General features: G+C 35.0%; 1 protein-coding gene and 1 pseudogene across 2 annotated transcripts; one reads left to right on the top strand and one right to left on the bottom strand.

Moving 5' to 3' along the window:
• Positions 1-3748: 3748 nt before the first annotated feature.
• On the top strand, positions 3749-10419 carry LOC143633007 (cellulose synthase-like protein G3; annotated as a pseudogene). The gene is made up of 7 exons (XR_013153611.1): positions 3749-4044; positions 4938-5270; positions 6788-6937; positions 7021-7146; positions 7618-8038; positions 8917-9264; positions 9802-10419. The product of XR_013153611.1 is annotated as a cellulose synthase-like protein G3 (transcript).
• A 2547-nt stretch (positions 10420-12966) lies between these two features.
• LOC143633006 (auxin response factor 9-like) lies at positions 12967-17103 on the bottom strand. The gene is made up of 13 exons (XM_077101391.1): positions 16887-17103; positions 15894-15997; positions 15661-15756; positions 15523-15579; positions 15288-15440; positions 15031-15206; positions 14795-14959; positions 14599-14712; positions 14436-14508; positions 14190-14343; positions 13717-14087; positions 13457-13644; positions 12967-13354 (listed from the first exon to the last, which is right to left on the bottom strand). The coding sequence occupies exons 1-13, from the start codon at positions 16921-16923 to the stop codon at positions 13228-13230; spliced, it is 1815 nt and encodes a 604-aa protein (XP_076957506.1). The 5' UTR covers positions 16924-17103; the 3' UTR covers positions 12967-13227.
• Positions 17104-17337: the final 234 nt, after the last annotated feature.

The raw sequence follows: 17337 nt of genomic DNA, 5'->3' as shown, positions 1-17337 counted from the left end.
TTTTTGGTCTCATATATAGCTTTAAACGCCCTTGATTTGTTGCTTCATGTAGAAGTGGTGTGAAAATGACGTGTTGCCTACGTAATAGTTTACGAAACCATCACACCCAGTCACACTTACAATAATATTAGTTTACTCGTTCTTAAAAAATCTTCGTAATGAATCGATATCCTAATTAAAAAAAGTCTAAACTATGTGTTGTTTGATAATGTTACTGAAGAGGTAGGTCCCAGCAGAGCCCAGTTGGTCCCGCAAGACTCACCTTAAACAGGGACGTCTGCGCAAAGGCCATCTGCTCCCGCAGGACCCACCATGCTCAGAGAACCTTACGCGCAGTACGCAAGCTGTACACGCAGGGAAAGCCTCCCAATGGTGAAGTACCCCGCCTGTTCCCGCAGTTGCGGATACAAGCCATCAGGGAAGGCTACCCGCAGACAGCAGGGCTACACGCACAAGACAATAGCTACTTCAGTAGTCACATGAAGGAATGAGCAAGGCGGGAACAATCCCGCCAAAATGAGCCAGTCCGTATGATTCTGAAAGATCTTTTGTACTATACCTACCAAGGTATGGATAGGACAGACAATCTGACCAGAACAGCCCATGAGCCAATCACAGGGTGACAGCTCACCGACAACAGTACGAGGAGGAGCACCCTCTAGTACTGTTTGTCACTATTAGCCGCTGCCTACTCACCAACTCTTACTGAGGGGCGTGCGCAGCCTACAGTTGGTAGAATAGTGTTACTGTTGGCCGTAACCTATTCACCAACCAGCATGGCCTGCGTATAATCCACAGTAGGTGGGACGTGCATAATCTACAGTTGGTGGAATAGTGCAGCCGACTTTGTTACTGTTGGCCGTAACCTATCCACCAACCAGTATGGCCTATGCATAGTCCACTGTTGGTAGAACAGGAATACTATTCAGCCGGCTGTACCTTCTAGGAAACCTACCTTCGGCTATAAATACTCCAACATCTTGGAATGGTAAGATCATCTGCTATCCTGTTATCTAGCAATCTCTTAATATACACTTATATTCAAAGCAATCTAGTCTGATTCTCATGCCGGAGGGTGGTCACAAGGAGGAACCCCCCCCCTTCTCAGTGACGAGCTTACGGTGTTTGTTTTGCAGGTCCCCTGAAGAACAACCGTCTCTGTTGGACCTCATTCTCGTGGGAAACATTACTTAACCCCCAGATTATCTATAATCTGCACCGGGTCACTTAGTGTTTCTTCAGTTACTTATGTATTTTATTTTTTTTTAATATTCAAGTATGAAGAACAAGTGTAAAATTAATTGGTTAGATTGGTTAAACTACTCTCTTTTTTCATATAATTTTCTTATTCTTTTTTCCATCTAGCATCTTCCAAGTCGAATGATATCATAACTATCTTAAATATTATAAAATCAAATTTATAGTATTGGTCAAGTCTAATACAAATGACCATTAGGCTATGTGTAATGGAAGAGCTACAAATGGGGGCGAATTGTGACATGTGGCGCCCAATCAGCAAAGAGGGCGAATTTGTTTTTGGAGTGTAATGGTGTAGGGGCTACAAGTTGGGCCCACAGTATCTTTTTTTATTATTTTCTTTTTATAATTAAACTAATCAAATAAAAACCAATTTCTTCAAATAATTAAATAAAAATGCATTAAAATTAAAAAGAAATACAAAAAAATACATAACTAAAAATATAAAAAAACATATAGCTCGGTTGGCGTACATGTTTAGGTTCGGGTCGGTAAATTGAAACGGATAGCTCGGTTGGTTTAGGTTCATCGGGTTCCATTGTAAGTTCACGTTCGGTTGGTTTTGCGAACCATGGTGTTGACCGAAAGGAGGGAATGGGTGGTTCGGTTGGTTCGGGTTGTTTCTAGGATTCATTTTGCATATACATATATACACACACAACATATATACATATACATATATATATACACACACAACATATATACATATACATATATATACACACACAACATATAATATAATAATAATATTATTTTCTTCTTTCAGACGATGAAAACACCTCGCCCCCGCCCCAAATCACCCACATATCGCCGGGGGGAGGCGGTGTTCGCGCCCAATGTACCCCAAATCAGCGCCTACTACGCATAGCCTTATATTGTTAGAATAGTAATTAATAAAAATCAATAATATAGATGTGGCTCACACTGTTTTGTTTTTTTGGCTTTTGGCTTTTTTACTATTTACAATATATTAGTAGAGCACTACAAATGAACGGTTGAAGTTAGATTGCTTTTTTTTTGCAAGACATTAAGTAGTGACTTTATTAGATTTAGATTATATCTATCAATAGTCAATATTAAGGTTTTGGTCTTATAGTACACTGATTAGGCTCACGTTAGATCATACTGACTTTCTTGGTACATGTCTTTCGAACTTTTTTTTATTTGTTTAAAGTTACTCAACTTTCATTATTATTATTATTATCATTATTATTATTATTATTATTATTACTATTATTCTTTAAGAATTACATATCGTCTATTCGTCTGAGACGAATTGTCATGTTGATTAAGAACTGAGCTCATTTCTATCGTGAGTTCATGATATGATCATAAGCGAGATGATGAAGACGGTGCTAGGGATTTGTGTACACCGCACAATGCTTAGAGAAGGTCTTGCCATTAGCTCATAACAAACTAATAATAATTACTAGCCATATATAAGCGTCCCTTATCGGGTATTTTAATGTAGCAAGATGTCGAATAAGACATTTCATCAACATAACATAGTGTAAAAAGTTGTAAACGCAATAATACCTTGTTAACAAAAACATAGTATTAGTCAACTCAAAATCAGGTTGAAAGGAAAATACATGTTAGGAATGATGAATCAACATGATTTTATGAGTGTCGTTGTTCTGTATCGGTTAGATTCATGACGATACTTGAACTAAATCCAACCAACGCTAAACTAAATAAAAAATAAAACCGAATAATTTTTTTTTAAAAAACTTATCAAAAACTAACTTAGTTGCTAAAAACCAACAAAATCTTTGTGCCCCCAAAATCCAGTTTTTTATATAACTAGTATTTTTCTCCGCGCGTCGCGCCCGGTAGGTCGGTAAAACTCGGGCGGTGGTAAAACCCAAGTGTTGATACGGTAAGTCGACGTAAATTTGGTCGGTTTCGGTTACGTGTGTTATAGTATCGAAACTAAGACAAAAATAAAACAAAAATATTATAAAAATTGGGGCGGACCAATGGTGTCATTTCGGTTGGCAAAACTCGATCGTTGGTAAAATCGGACCGTATCGATCCCGGGTGTTGACGCGGTTGTGTCTACGCGAATTTTGTCGGTTTTCATCATGTTCGTTACGGTATCGGAATTAAAACAAACAAAAATTAGCATTCGGTTGGTTTTCATTACGTATGGGAACTAAAACAAAAAGCGGTGAGCCTATGCGAATTCGGTCAGTTGTCGTCGCGTTCGACACGATACCGTAACTAAAACAAGATAATGAAAAAGAGAGCAAAAACAAAATTCACATTCAGTAGGTTTCCATTACGTTCATTGTGTGCCGAAACTAAAACAACAAACAAAAAAATCCAACCAATAGTGTGTCGCAAAATGGCCCAGTCGAGCTTTTGCGGCACCAAACTTGTAAATTGTAATATATAAATATAATAATAATAATAATAATAATAATATAATTCAGTTATAAACTATTTATATAATTCAATATATAAACTAAACATGATAATGAGAATGATATATATATATATACATATAAAGGATCCCAAACCCTTTCTCCTTCATTTATTAAGTGTTTGTAGTAAACCATGCATACCCTACAACTTCACTCTCATAAACCATTGTCCAAAACCTATCTCAACCGTATATTCTTACTCCTCTACACCGCCGCGGTCTCCGTCCACCTCCTCCGCCACTGCCGCCACCTATTCCACTCTCCAACTCTCGTCTCTGCCGCTTTATTTCTAGCCGATTTCATTTTCGCCTTCTTATGGCTAACCGCGCATTGCTTTCATTGGAATCCCGTCGAACGCAAGGTTTGTTGGACGTAATTTCCAACTTATAGAAATTGAGTTAACTAATTAAATAACTAGTTATATTTAATTTATGTAAGCTAATAATACTAGTAGATAATTAAACATGTGAGTTCATTTCTAAAACCGGTTCCTAAACCGAACAGAACTGCCGGTTCTTATAGCGGTTTGGCACTTTCACAATCAAACCGGTTTTTTCTTCCTAAAACTACTTAAAACGTGTTCTAAACCGAACCGGGTTGGATCAGTTTGACTTATTCTACGCTTGAACCAAACCGGTTTTGACCGAACTAGTTTGGGTACCAGTTTTGACCATGCAAAACCCAAACCGGTTCGGTTTGGGGAAATAAACCGGTTTTGTACACCTCTAGTTACGAGGTGTTGCAAAATTCCCGACTAGGCACCGATTAATCGCTAGTCCCCACTTCAATGATTAATTTTGAGTTAGTCGGCTAATTAATCAGTCAACGGTCAAATCCAGTCAAAATCGGCGGTTTCCAGCGAGATTCCGACCAAAATCATTTGTTTCCGGCGAGATTCCGACCAAAATCAACGGTTAATTCGGCGAGATTCCAGTAAAAATCAGCGATTTCCAGTGAGATTCCAGCCAATTTCCGGCCAAAATATGTTTATGTATATAAAACTAAAAATTACATATAAAAATGTGTGCGTGTATATATAAAACTGAAAAATATAGATTAAAATCCAATCCGATTAATCTTGATTAATCGCTAGTCTCCACCTCACTGCTAGACTACCGACCGGTGATTTTACGACACTGGTTACGACTAAGTAATCTGTTTTAGAGTTATATTTTTCTGGTTATAAAATTAAGAATTATTCAACCCCAATTCATCGTTTTCGTTTTGGTGAGTTATATCAGTTCATTCTTGAAGGTTTTTCCAGAGAATCTAAAACAACTTGTGACGGAGAGTGAGTACCCCGCGATAGACGTGTTCATATGCACGGCTGATCCGGTTAAAGAGCCCCCGATCGGGGTGGTGAACACCGCTTTGTCGGTTTTGGCGTATGATTACCCACCCGAGAAGCTATCGGTGTATGTTTCGGACGACGGCGGGTCGGAAATGACGCTTTACGCGTTCATGGAGTGTGCTAAGTTTGCTAAGAGGTGGATACCGTATTGTAAGATGCATGGTGTTGTTGATAGAGCTCCTGAAGTTTATTTTGGGAGTGAGCATGCATGGTATCCTGAGACTAATGAGATTAAGGTAATACATAATTTTAGTTTATAGTTATTAAACATGTAACATAAAGCACTCAGACGACTGTTTTGAATAAAAAAAATTAAACTTTGAAAAATATTGGTCAGTATGTTTGTTTGAACATTGAATTATTGGTCAGAATGGCATGTCTAGTATTCGGACGGCTAATCTGAAATTTGACGGAAAAACTTTGGAAGTTTATGGTCAAAACGACCGCCTAACCTCATGCGGACGACTGTTTATAACGGTGTGGAATCAGATGTCAGACGATGTGTATATAGCAATAGGCGGCTCACTCATTTGATTTCACACCAGGCGTCCACAAAGCACTCAGACGACTGTTTTGAATAAAAGAAGTTTAACTTTGAAAATTACTGATAAAAATATTTGTTTGAATAATATTTGGACGACTGGTCTGACCATGGAGGGTCATTCTTTGAATTATTGGTCAGAATGGCATGTCTAATAATCGAACGGCTGTTCTGAAAATTGACAGAAATTTTTGGTTAAAACGATTGTCTGACCTTATACTATAATGACGTAGTCTTAGTCTGAAATGTTGTGTTTTGTTGAATATGTTTTTGATTTTATTTGAAAGGAACACTTTGTGGAAATATTTGATGAAGTAAAGCAAAGATGAATAATTGAATGAACAAAAGGTTATAATAAGAGTAAAGTGTCAATCTCCAATAAGAAAATTAGGATATATGATATTTTTATTTATAAAAATGAGAGAGAATAAATATGTGATATGTGAATATTTTATTTATATTTTATGTATACGGATTGTAGTTTGAGATGATCGTCTTGGGAGTTTAAAACAAACAGAGTAAGATTGATCGGTCCTTGTCGTTTATTGTTGTGCAAAGTCTTATCTGTTTAACCTTAAAAAAAGTTGCATCTTATAAAACACCATTGATATTATCTAATTAATATTGGCATATAACACAACATGTATGATATATGTGTCGTGTGGATAAGTCATATGACATGTAAAAATGGTCATATAAGTTTGATAGCGCCTTAATGAGATGGTGTTTGGCAAATTATACTACTCGTATGATGTGTTTGACTAATGCATAAGTGATTGATTTGATCAATGAAGAAGTCATATGGCTCGCCGTATGACTATTTATCTGAGTTATACTGTATAAAACAATATTATACATTTACACGTTACTTATAAGAATATATATTAATTATTACTAGCCATGAAAAGTAGTTAATCTGCTTTTGTAATGTTTTACATCATATTTTTAATGAACTTTTACTTATTAGTTATATATTGGCATTTGCAATCAAACACGAAAAGGTATTTCTTGACAATATGTCTGGAGTTGCTTAATCATATCAAACAGGTCATAAACAGTAATGTTAATTATGTTATGACTTCCGGATCTACGAATCTAATTTTTAAACGACATAATTCTGTTATTTAAAAAGGGCTAGCAACACAACTTGTTGTTTGCCTTCTATTTCAATGTAAACGCTACTGTTTAATAGAATGTGGATAAAACTGGCAGTTAATGTATGAAAACATGAAATCAAGGGTGGAAGCGGTGATGCAGAGTGGCGGCCTTAGTTTGGATCAAGTAATAGAACCCGAATTTCGGGATGCATTCACCAAATGGACGTCAAGTTTCACACGGCGAGATCATCCCACCATCATCCAGGTTCCCATTCTTTTATAAATAACTAAACCGTCATTAAAAACTAAATAAATTCGTTCCACATCTTCATCATTACACAAACACAGATTCTATTAGACAACAATGTGGACAAAGATATTAAAGGTGGTGTCATGCCAAATCTCATCTATGTGTCTAGAGAAAAAAACAGCAACAAGCCTCATAATTTTAAAGCCGGTGCCCTTAATGTCATGGTAACTTTCATTTCGTATGTTACATTTCTGACCAATATAAAACCTTTCGGGACAATCAACGGGTTGGACAACTCGGTTTCGGTTGATTTTAGCTAATAACGAACCAAAAACCGAATATTTTTAGAAACCGTTCGGTTTCGGTCTTTTCGGTTTTTAGTTTGGGCCAGTTCAGGATTTTTTATTATTTATTTATTTATTTATTTGGTTTTTTCATTTGAGCTAGAATATTTTGAGCCGAAAAAAAAATCCGCCTAAAATAATGAATTTGGGTTATATTTGAGTTATATATTTACTAAATTCTAATAAGTTGCTAATAATATATAATACGAGTATATAAATTCGTTCAGTTTGACTTTTTCAATTTTTATTAAATGCAATACCAAATCATAAATTTGGTTTTTCCATAAACATAAAACTAAACTGTAGTTTTTGTTTTGTTTTGTTTTGGTTCGGTTTTCTTACATCATATAGCTTCGAGTGTCGGGATTGATGACCAACGGACAAATAGTCCTAGTTCTGGATTGTGACATGTACTCAAACGATCCCGAAACACCACTTCGCGTGTTGTGTTACTTTATGGACCCAAATGCGGACCCTAAGCTGGGATTTGTTCAGTTTCCTCAAAGATTTCATGGCATTAATAAAAGTGACATTTATGCTTCCGATTTCATGCCCGAAACACGAATATTAAGTCTTGGTATGGACGGGTTGTTAGGCGCGCAGTTTATGGGCACCGGAGGATTTTTCAAACGATACGTTATTAGCGACGCTTCGTCGTTTGGTGTCGCTAAAGGGAGTAAATTCGAAAAGTATGAAGAGTGAAGATGTTTTAGCTTTGGCACATGAAGTAGCAACTTGCAACTATGAGGATAATACCAAATGGGGTTCACAGGTTAGTTTTATACTTTTATTCCCAACTTTTTTTTTTACCATTGTGACAAAGGTGTAATTATTTCTTTCACAAAATATATATATATATTTTTTTGATAATAATATTTACTTATTTTTATTAATTAGATTTACATTACAGATATACCTTTCTCTATTAACTATTTATATTACAAAGGAATGTTGTAAAAGTAGATTCCACCTATTTCCTAAAAATCGATCAAAGGTGGTCAACCTTAGCTAGAATCGCATCTAGTCGATGAACTTGGGTCGATTTAAAAAAAAAAACATAATTTCGTATTTCTATAATATTAAAGCACAAATCACATATATATTTTAATTAGTGATTAGAAATTTTGAGAATAATTTATTATCTAAAAATATATTTCTCTTATTTATATTGATATTCACCTATTTTATTATAAATATTAGTAAACTTATAATATTTGAGATATATATATAGTATCAAAAAAATTACTTTTTTTATATGTATCATGTCCGAGTACTCCCCGAGTACTCTGAGTACACCCAACTCCCCAACCGACCGTCTAGGGTCCGCCAAACAGTTTTTGCAACCTTGTTACAAAGTAACATTTTTGTAGTAATTTATATTTGCATTAAAAATGTCATTCTTAATTAGTTATTTTTATATCTATTGTGTCGGGTTGAATTTGTTGTGCGAAAGTGATCATGTATGTTGTGTCACATTAAAATCTTTTGTGTACGTCAAATGACATATGTCTATTCGGTTAAAATGGCTATTTTGATGATTAAAAAGACACAATTAAATAGTAAGTGTCTGTTATCCAAAATTGCATACAAACTACTATTACTAATCAACACTAGACACTAAATTTATTAACAAGTGATTTTGTTATGCAGATTGGTTTTCGATACGGGACCATAACGGAGGACACATACACGAGCTTTCGACTCCATTGCGAAGGTTGGAAGTCGGTTCTTTGCAATCCAAAACGACCCGCATTCCTCGGAGGCTCACCTTCAAGCTTGAATGATGTACTCACCCAAATCAAAAGATGGTACATGGGATTCCTAGAGATATTCTTCAACAAATATTGTCCCTTAATATACGGTGTTCGATCCATGAACCCGCTCCACGCTCTATGTTACACTCACTACACTCTTAGATCTTTTTGGTCGATTCCAATAATCATTTACGCATTCGTACCTCAAATTTCGCTCTTAAATTCGGTACCCATATTCCCAAAGGTATGTATAACAAGTTCGATATTTGATCAAATAACTTTATATATAAGAAAATAAGAAATTAACCAAAATGTCTATTTTACCAGACAAAGTCACTTTTTCAAGAATGTCCATTAAAAATCCCATCAATGAGATTTTCAGCCAACAAGAATTCGCCACTTGTCCATTCCCGCCGTTTCGCCATGTTTTTTTTAATTCCGTCGAGTTGAGGGTATTTTCCGAACAATATACTGGGTTTTCTAAACGAGTCAACAGGATTTTCTATGTGAGTTGACAGGATTTTCTGATGAGCCAACGTAATTCTTTGGACGAGTCGAAGGGATTTATGACGAGCCTGTGGAATTATCTGACAAGTCGACAAAATTTTCTAAAAATAGACAAGTGACGAATTCTTGTTGGTTAAAAAATGTCCTCGATTAATGATTGAAAAGGTGGCGATTCGATGGGATTTTTAGTAGACATTCTTGGAAAATGTGAGTCAAGTTGACTCAAGTGGACATTTTGGTCGTTTTCCCATTAACTTATGCTTAAATGTTATAGGTTTCGGAAGATGGTTTTTCCTTGTACGGGTTCCTCTTTATTGTGGCTTACATAAAAGATTTTCTTGATTTCGTGGTATTCGGAGGGGGGCCCGCAGCACGGTGGTGGAACCACCAGAGAATGTGGTTGATGTGGGGGCTGTCGAGCTACCCATTCGCATTGCTCGAATGGTTTCTTAAATCATTTGGTTTATCAACATTCGGGTTTAATGTTACTAGTAAAGTAGTGGATGAAGAACGGAAAAGGTTGTATGAACAAGGGGTGTTTGAATTCGGGGTTGATTCGGTTTTGTTTTATCCTATTCCAGTAGCGTCAATGGTTAATTTATGGTCATTTGTGAAAGGATTTATGGGTTTGGTTATAAATGGGAGATTCGACGAGTTTTTCGTGCAAATTTTTATATCTGGATTTGCGGTGGTGAATAGTTGGCCGATATATGAAGGTATGTTTTTGAGGAAAGATCAAGGGAAGATGCCGTTGAAGATAACGTTAGCATCGATTGCGACCGCAATGGCGATTTACTTCCTTACCTTCTACAGTTTTTGAAAATGTAATTTAGTACAATAATGTGTATCAAAACTTATTACAATAGTATACTAATCATCAAGAGTTTTACTTATCTTTGTAAATTGGTGTACATTAAATAAATACATTGATCATATAAAAGATTAGTTATAGTTAAAATATATTGGGTCAAACCGATTAGTTATGTTCTTTCATATCAATGGGGTGGTGATTCATTGAAAAGTCAAAGCCTTTAAGCACATGGGTTTGAGATGAAGAAATATTGAATTTAAGTCCAATAGACAATGATTAAAAGAATTTTGTCGTTAAACTTTTTTTTATGTTTTTTCACAGTTTCACAAATCACAAATGGTAAATTTTTAATGACTTTATATACTTACTAATTGGAAAAAATATTTTATTTGGCTTAAAATAGTTGTGTATTAGGTATCATACTATCATATCTCGTAATCCTATATTCCTAATTTCCTATAGATGTTTATAAATTCTAATGGGCCATCATGAATAACAAATAAATTGTAAAACAATGAATATGACTTTCAATTAGAATCAACCCTTGTTGTATTGTAATTTATACTAGTATAATACATCTTAATAACAATAATAATTATTATAGCGATTGTAACTATGAGTTTGTAGAAAACCAACTTTTATTGTATGTTTATTTTTTAAGTTGTTTAATTCATGGCTAACGCTACATCCAAATTTAGGTTGAACTATATTGTCACGTTGAGCTAGCGTGACAATAAATTTATTACCATAATAAGGCACTCATGCACAAAGTCATATAGCCCGACTTAATGGACTTTTGAGAGAAATCGAAAGGGTTTGTCTCGCACCTGTGTTTCTTGATTCGTGATTTATACTAGATTCGCGTAGTCCGTTATTAATAGCATATACTTTATGTCTTTATTCATCATGCTAAAATCTAAGTTTTACAAGGTACTTAGAAATTTCTTTAAAACTTCATTAAAAATTTAAGTTTAGAAGTAATACAGAAAATCAAAATATATAAACTCTTATGTTAGAATAATTAGCTGAAAATTTTAACGCATCATTTCATTACCATTACTACTAGAGGCCTTATAGCCTCGTAAAAATACGTGTTAAACACGTTAACCTACTATCATCGAATAGTTTAGGGTCTTCAGTGTAATATGATTCATTATATAAACATAAACAACCCTCTATTTGTAACCCTAATTACAACACAATCAATTACAATCGCTATATTCCTGGTTTAACTAAAGAACACTTTAATAGTCTCGCATTTCTCTTTAAACAACTTTTATTGATTAAGCCACAACTATAATTTACCTAAACTATAACTTACTTTATGCTAATTATAGATTGCTTTGCGCTAACGACAACTTGCTTTACGCTAGGCCGCTAATTATGGTACTCTTCATTAACTTTCTGACTAACAAGGAATAAAAAATTTAAGCTACTTAACAACAAACAATTTACTATAAACATGCATAAAGAAATTTAACAAACATGGAAACTTTAAAACAATTAATCACATGCATTCTAATCCGAAGGACAACTAATACAAGCCTTGAGTATCACTCTAATATAATAAGAGACACCATTGACATAAATTCTCACACAAAGTCTCTTAAACACTCAAAGATGTTGGGTTCACGTCTTAGAAAATAAATTTGCATAAAAAAAGATACAAATTGTGGGAAATGCCGGCTCTCAACCATGGCAGGGTGACCGACCAACACCGGCCCGACACCCCGCTAAGCCCGAAAATATTTAAATTATTATATATGTATTTATTATTTTTTTTCAAAAGAAAAGTGTAAAATTATAAGTTACCAGCCCGATCTAATTCATAATAAGTCCTTGAGTTCATAACCAGCCGACCTAATTCGAGTCCATCTGAATTAATATATGAACTGTCCATAACTTCATAACCATTAACCAACCCAATAGCCCATCTAAAACTTTTGCAAACTACTAAGACAGGATAAAGATAAGGAGACGATCAGACTTCAGACAAACAGTGAACGCCGAATAGAACACTCTTCAGTCCTCCGCCGGTGCAGGAACCGACCTCCACTAGTACGCCAGTCAGCACTCCATAGTTAGATTTTTGAAATTTTCACTAAAATACTGAATCTTAATGTCATTAAACTAATAGTTATTTGTTATTTATATGCTTAATTTTATAAAATTTAGAGTTAATTGTTTGATTGTTATTTATGTTTAGTTATTTATTTGTTTAGTTTTATAAAATTTAGGGTTATTTATATGTTTAATTTTATAAAATTTAGGGTTAATTGTTTGATTGTTATTTGGTTAATGCCCGAATTTATACTCACCTTCGGCTCTAATTTTTTAAGCGATTCTCGAAGATGGCCTAACTTTATTGCTTAATTGGGAACTCAAGTTCTCAGGGTCTCCAAAACTGAATTTTGAGATTTTCAGCAGCCATCATTGACCTTGTTTGATACAATGACAAAAGACTTGATTTCTTTTTCTTAAGACCAAATAAAGTTGTGATTTTGGAAACTTTCTGTTAAACTACAAAAAGCTCTTAACTTTGATATTATATCAATCAAGTACAAATATAAAACAAAAAGAAGAGTGGCTAACAGCCTAAAATGTCAATCAGTCAATCTAACATAATAATAATATTAATAATAATAATCATATATACAATGCAATCAGCATCATAATCATTACAGCATCCAAACACACCTCTAATATACATATTATATATAAGCTTACTCCTAAATACTCACATACTCCATATAGTCGGGTCGGTTCGGTAATCATCGAACCAACTTAGCCACCATATCAAACTAGGCGAAACCGACACCTTTTAACAACTTCTTAAAAACAAAAGCAAAACAAAAAGAAACTGCTTAAAAACAGCTAAACACCGAATCGTCAATCTCTCTCTTGTTTATCGCTTATCAGCAAATCGGTTGAAGCGTGAAGCATCCTTCCCGCCTTCATTTTCTTCACGTCTTGTATCGAGCATATCATTATGCGTTTCACCATGCTGCAAAACTCCCTGCAGTGACAAATACAAAAAAGTTCGTTAATCGTTAATAAATGGTACGCTTACGCACATGTTTCCTTATTACTGCAAACAAGCTTAAGCAGTTGAACTTACGGCCACGGATCGTCTCCCATGAGCATCATGTCTCCTTCGTCATCAGTAAACACGATTTCGAATTCATTCCGAGGGCGTAACTTTCCTTCAATCTCGAACATCTTTTCCAGTTCGTCAATCAACTCGTCGTAACCTCTCAACACAGTCAGGTCCACCGCTCGACCTACCGCCACCCCTCGCATTTTGACCTTATCAAATCACACCCGAGTTAAGAACGTTAGATCCTCATTTTAACAACGGAAATAGAAAGATGTATGTACCTTTGTTCGGCTTCGGGTGGAACTGGTTTGTTTGCTTTGGATTTCTTTCGGCGAGACTTGCAAGATCGCGTTTTCTTTTGACAGGTCGGACTTAATATCTGAAACGCCAGCCGATAACACGTCTGATGGCGCTACGTTATCGTCACATTTCGGTGGGATATTTATGTCGAATCCAAATATTCTACAGCTTGATCCGCTTACGGGACTTTGGATTGAATCTTTCGTCTGCTTGAGCGATTCACGAGGCGAGTAACTTGTATGACCCGACCAAGATGATAAGCCCGCCTCCATTTGTGTCCTTAAGAGATTATCCACCGTTTGTCTGTCATGGGTACTACTAAACTGAGCGGATACAGTTGAAAACGCTGGTTCTGGAACAAATTTGACAAGGTTAAATGGTTAATAACTTAATATGCATATCGGATATAGAATTATATATATATGCAATAAGGTAATAGGAAAAGATAACTTACCAAGATTAGGGATATCAACCGGAGTTCTGAGTCTTTTACTTTTCGGCGCAACTGGTTGAACCAAGCTTGATGGAACCGGGGCTACAAACGGCTCAATCTCCCACGGTGAAACGCGGTCCGGTCTTGTAATATTAGCCGGTTCATCCCACTGAACCTGGTATGGTCAACAAAAGGTTAGACCTTTATTAATTAGCAAGAACTCACGAATCGAACCAGAATCTAGCATCCAGTAATATTATTACTAACCTTCAACAATCGCCATTTTGAGTTTTCCCACTGAGGCGATATGTCTTCGACTCCAACTATTGTGCCAGTAAACCTATCCAAAAAACGTAAACACAAATTAATAAGCGATTAATTAATTAACTAAGCGTCCAAATAAAGAAACTTTAATACCGAAATAATTTACCTTCTTTCCGGCGAATCCTCACCCTCAAACACCATTTTAAATCGCATACCGATATTAAGCGTGTTTTTCACAGCTTCTAAATACTTGTTCACGCCGATAATGAACTGACTCGTCCTGAAAAAAAAAATCAAAACTTTACCAAATATTACAAGAAAATCAGTCGAAGACTCGCTTTAAACTAATGTGTATATCATACCTTGGTTTGTAGTAAACTGCAAACCGAGTTTGAGTTTGAACCGCGTGTAAAGCGGTTGCAAGCACGCCCAAATGCATACTCTGGCTCGAAATAACCGAAGAAGGCATAGAGCTTTGTTGGCGTGCTTGACGTCTAACTCCAACGCGTAATTCACCATTTTCACCCCTATAAAATATAAAAAGAAGCATTTTAGTAAAACTTGATTAAAAAATTTAACAAAATACAACCGAAAGTACCTTAGGAATACAAACGAGTCCCCCGCCACTAATCTTTTATTAGTAACAAAGGTACTCCATCCTGTTGTGAGCAGATGCCTCCTTGGTTGACCTCTAAAGATATGCTTAAACCGCCACTCGGTTCCGTGTAGATCGTAGGCTGATAACTCTTGTGTAGGCGTAGCTTGAGTCATGTCCTAAACATGAAAACTTAATAAGTTTACAACATTAAAAAGATAACATAATTTAATAACAAGAGTTACGAGTTACGGATTTACCAAAGCAGGTAAGCACTCGTTCGCGTGTTTTCTGAGCACCGAAAACCCTCCATGAGTGCTCGTATCGGAAGCGGTCAACACCTTACAAAAGGAGTGCACGGTTGGACGGGCGGGCTCGGGTGGGCAGTCATCGGGACTTGTCGGGTCACTTTGCTGCACGTTTTACACAAATTAATTGAAAATGAAAACTTTTCATTATTTTATAATTTTATAAAAAAATATCATAAATACTTACATCTGCCTCGGGGAGTAAAGTGATTTGCGCATACACCTCATCTGTGTCTTGTTCAGCCTACAAATCCATAAGAAATATTTATAAATTTCAAAAAGTCGAAACCTTTACAACCACAATTGATCGAAAATAAATGCATACCATTAGTTGAGTATGAACGACCCGGCAAAGAATCTTTGACTTAAGATTAAAGTGCGGGATCCTTTGATTTAATTCCTGATTCATAGATGCTTCCAACTAAACAAAGCCAATAAATTTCATAATTAAATAACATCAAAAACCCTAAAAATAAAAAATAATAATAATAAAATAAAAAACTTAAATATCACAGATCTGAAATTTGCAAGCCAAGAATAATAAACTTTTTCACTCACTTGTTCCATATGACCCTGTGGAAAGTAGAACACCTGCTCTCCGTCTCTCGGAACCTTGACTAGCGGGCCCGCACAAGCCTTCCATAACTCCTTGTAAAGTGGATCTTCACATAATTAACAACATCATTAACATATTAGATAAAGAACAAGTAATTGTACAATTGTTAGGTTAAATTAGCAGATGACAGAAACCCTAGAACAAAAATCAAGTTAATTTGGGGAAAACAATAATTTCAGCATAAATTAACAAATTAACAACTAATTGTAGCATAAATTAACATATAAACAAAAACCCAGATCAATAATCAAATTAATTTGGGGGAAAAGAGTAAATTGAAGCATAAATATAAAATTAACAACCAATTGTATCAAAAATAAACAGCTAATTGTGCAATTATTAAGTTAAATTAACAGATAAACGAAAACCCAGATCAAAAATCAAATTAATTTGGGGAAAACAGTATTTGTAGCTTAAATACTAAAATCAACAACCAATTGTAGCATAAATAAACAAATTAACAAAAACCCAGATCAATAATCAAACTAATTTGGGGAAAACAGTAATTATAGCTTAAATACATAATTAACCAGCTAATTGTACAATTATTAGGTTAAATTAGCATATAAACAAAAACCCAGATAAGTAATCAAATTAATTTGGGGAAAACCGCAATTAAAGCATAAATACAAAATTAACAACACAATGAACAAATTTAAACATATAGAAACTGAAATCAACAGCCAATTGCAGCATAAATTAGCAAATTAACAAAAACCCATATCAATAATCAAATCAATTTGGGGAAAACAGTAATTAAAGCATAAATACAAAATTAACAACACCATGAATAAATTAAAACATACAGAAACTAAAATCAACAGCCAATTGTAGCATAAATTAGCAAATTAACAAAACCCCAAATCAATTATCAAATCAATTTGGGGAAAACAGTAAATCGAAGCAATTAAGCAAAAACCCACAACTAATTTCACCTTCAAGCGGCGGAAAAGATGACCCTCGATTCAACATAGCAGAAACAGTACGAATCTCAAATCGCCGTGAAATTAAACCGCATTATACGGTTAAAGTTGATGAAACCCTAACCCTAGATCGGAGAACTGGAAACACAGTAGGTGTTTGTTGTTGGTGTTGTAATAATATTATATTAATGATGATGATAATAATATTATTAATAATGTGTCTTCTCACTAGAATGAAAATGAATATGAATGAAAGAAATGTGGAAATGGAGTTTTAATATATGCCTTGAAGATATCTTCTCTCTCTAGAAAAAGATATCTTCTCACTCTAGAATGTTTAATGTGAATATATTTTTTACTTTTTTTTATTAATTTAGCTGACGAATATTCGAATGGGCTACTAGCTAAATTCATTGTATCGGGATAGAGGTGGGCAAGCCAGTTTAGAACTCAAAACCGGTTT

The sequence above is a fragment of the Bidens hawaiensis genome, unplaced genomic scaffold (assembly GCF_021521415.1).
Source record: "Bidens hawaiensis isolate Kalapana, Puna unplaced genomic scaffold, B.hawaiensis_p1.1 tig00006594_1, whole genome shotgun sequence".
Lineage (NCBI taxonomy): Eukaryota > Viridiplantae > Streptophyta > Magnoliopsida > Asterales > Asteraceae > Bidens > Bidens hawaiensis.
Note: the sequence above shows the minus strand (reverse complement) of the source record. Positions and strands in the feature narration are given on the sequence as shown.

Coding starts and splice junctions, on each gene's coding strand:
- LOC143633006 (XM_077101391.1), bottom strand. CDS start 16,923: ATGTTGAATCGAGGGTCATCTTTTCCGCCGCTTGAAG. Junction 15,998..16,886: donor ATCTTTTCCGCCGCTTGAAG/GTGAAATTAGTT, acceptor AATTATGTGAAG/ATCCACTTTACAAGGAGTTA. Junction 14,713..14,794: donor GCAGTTTACTACAAACCAAG/GTATGATATACA, acceptor TTTTTTTTTCAG/GACGAGTCAGTTCATTATCG.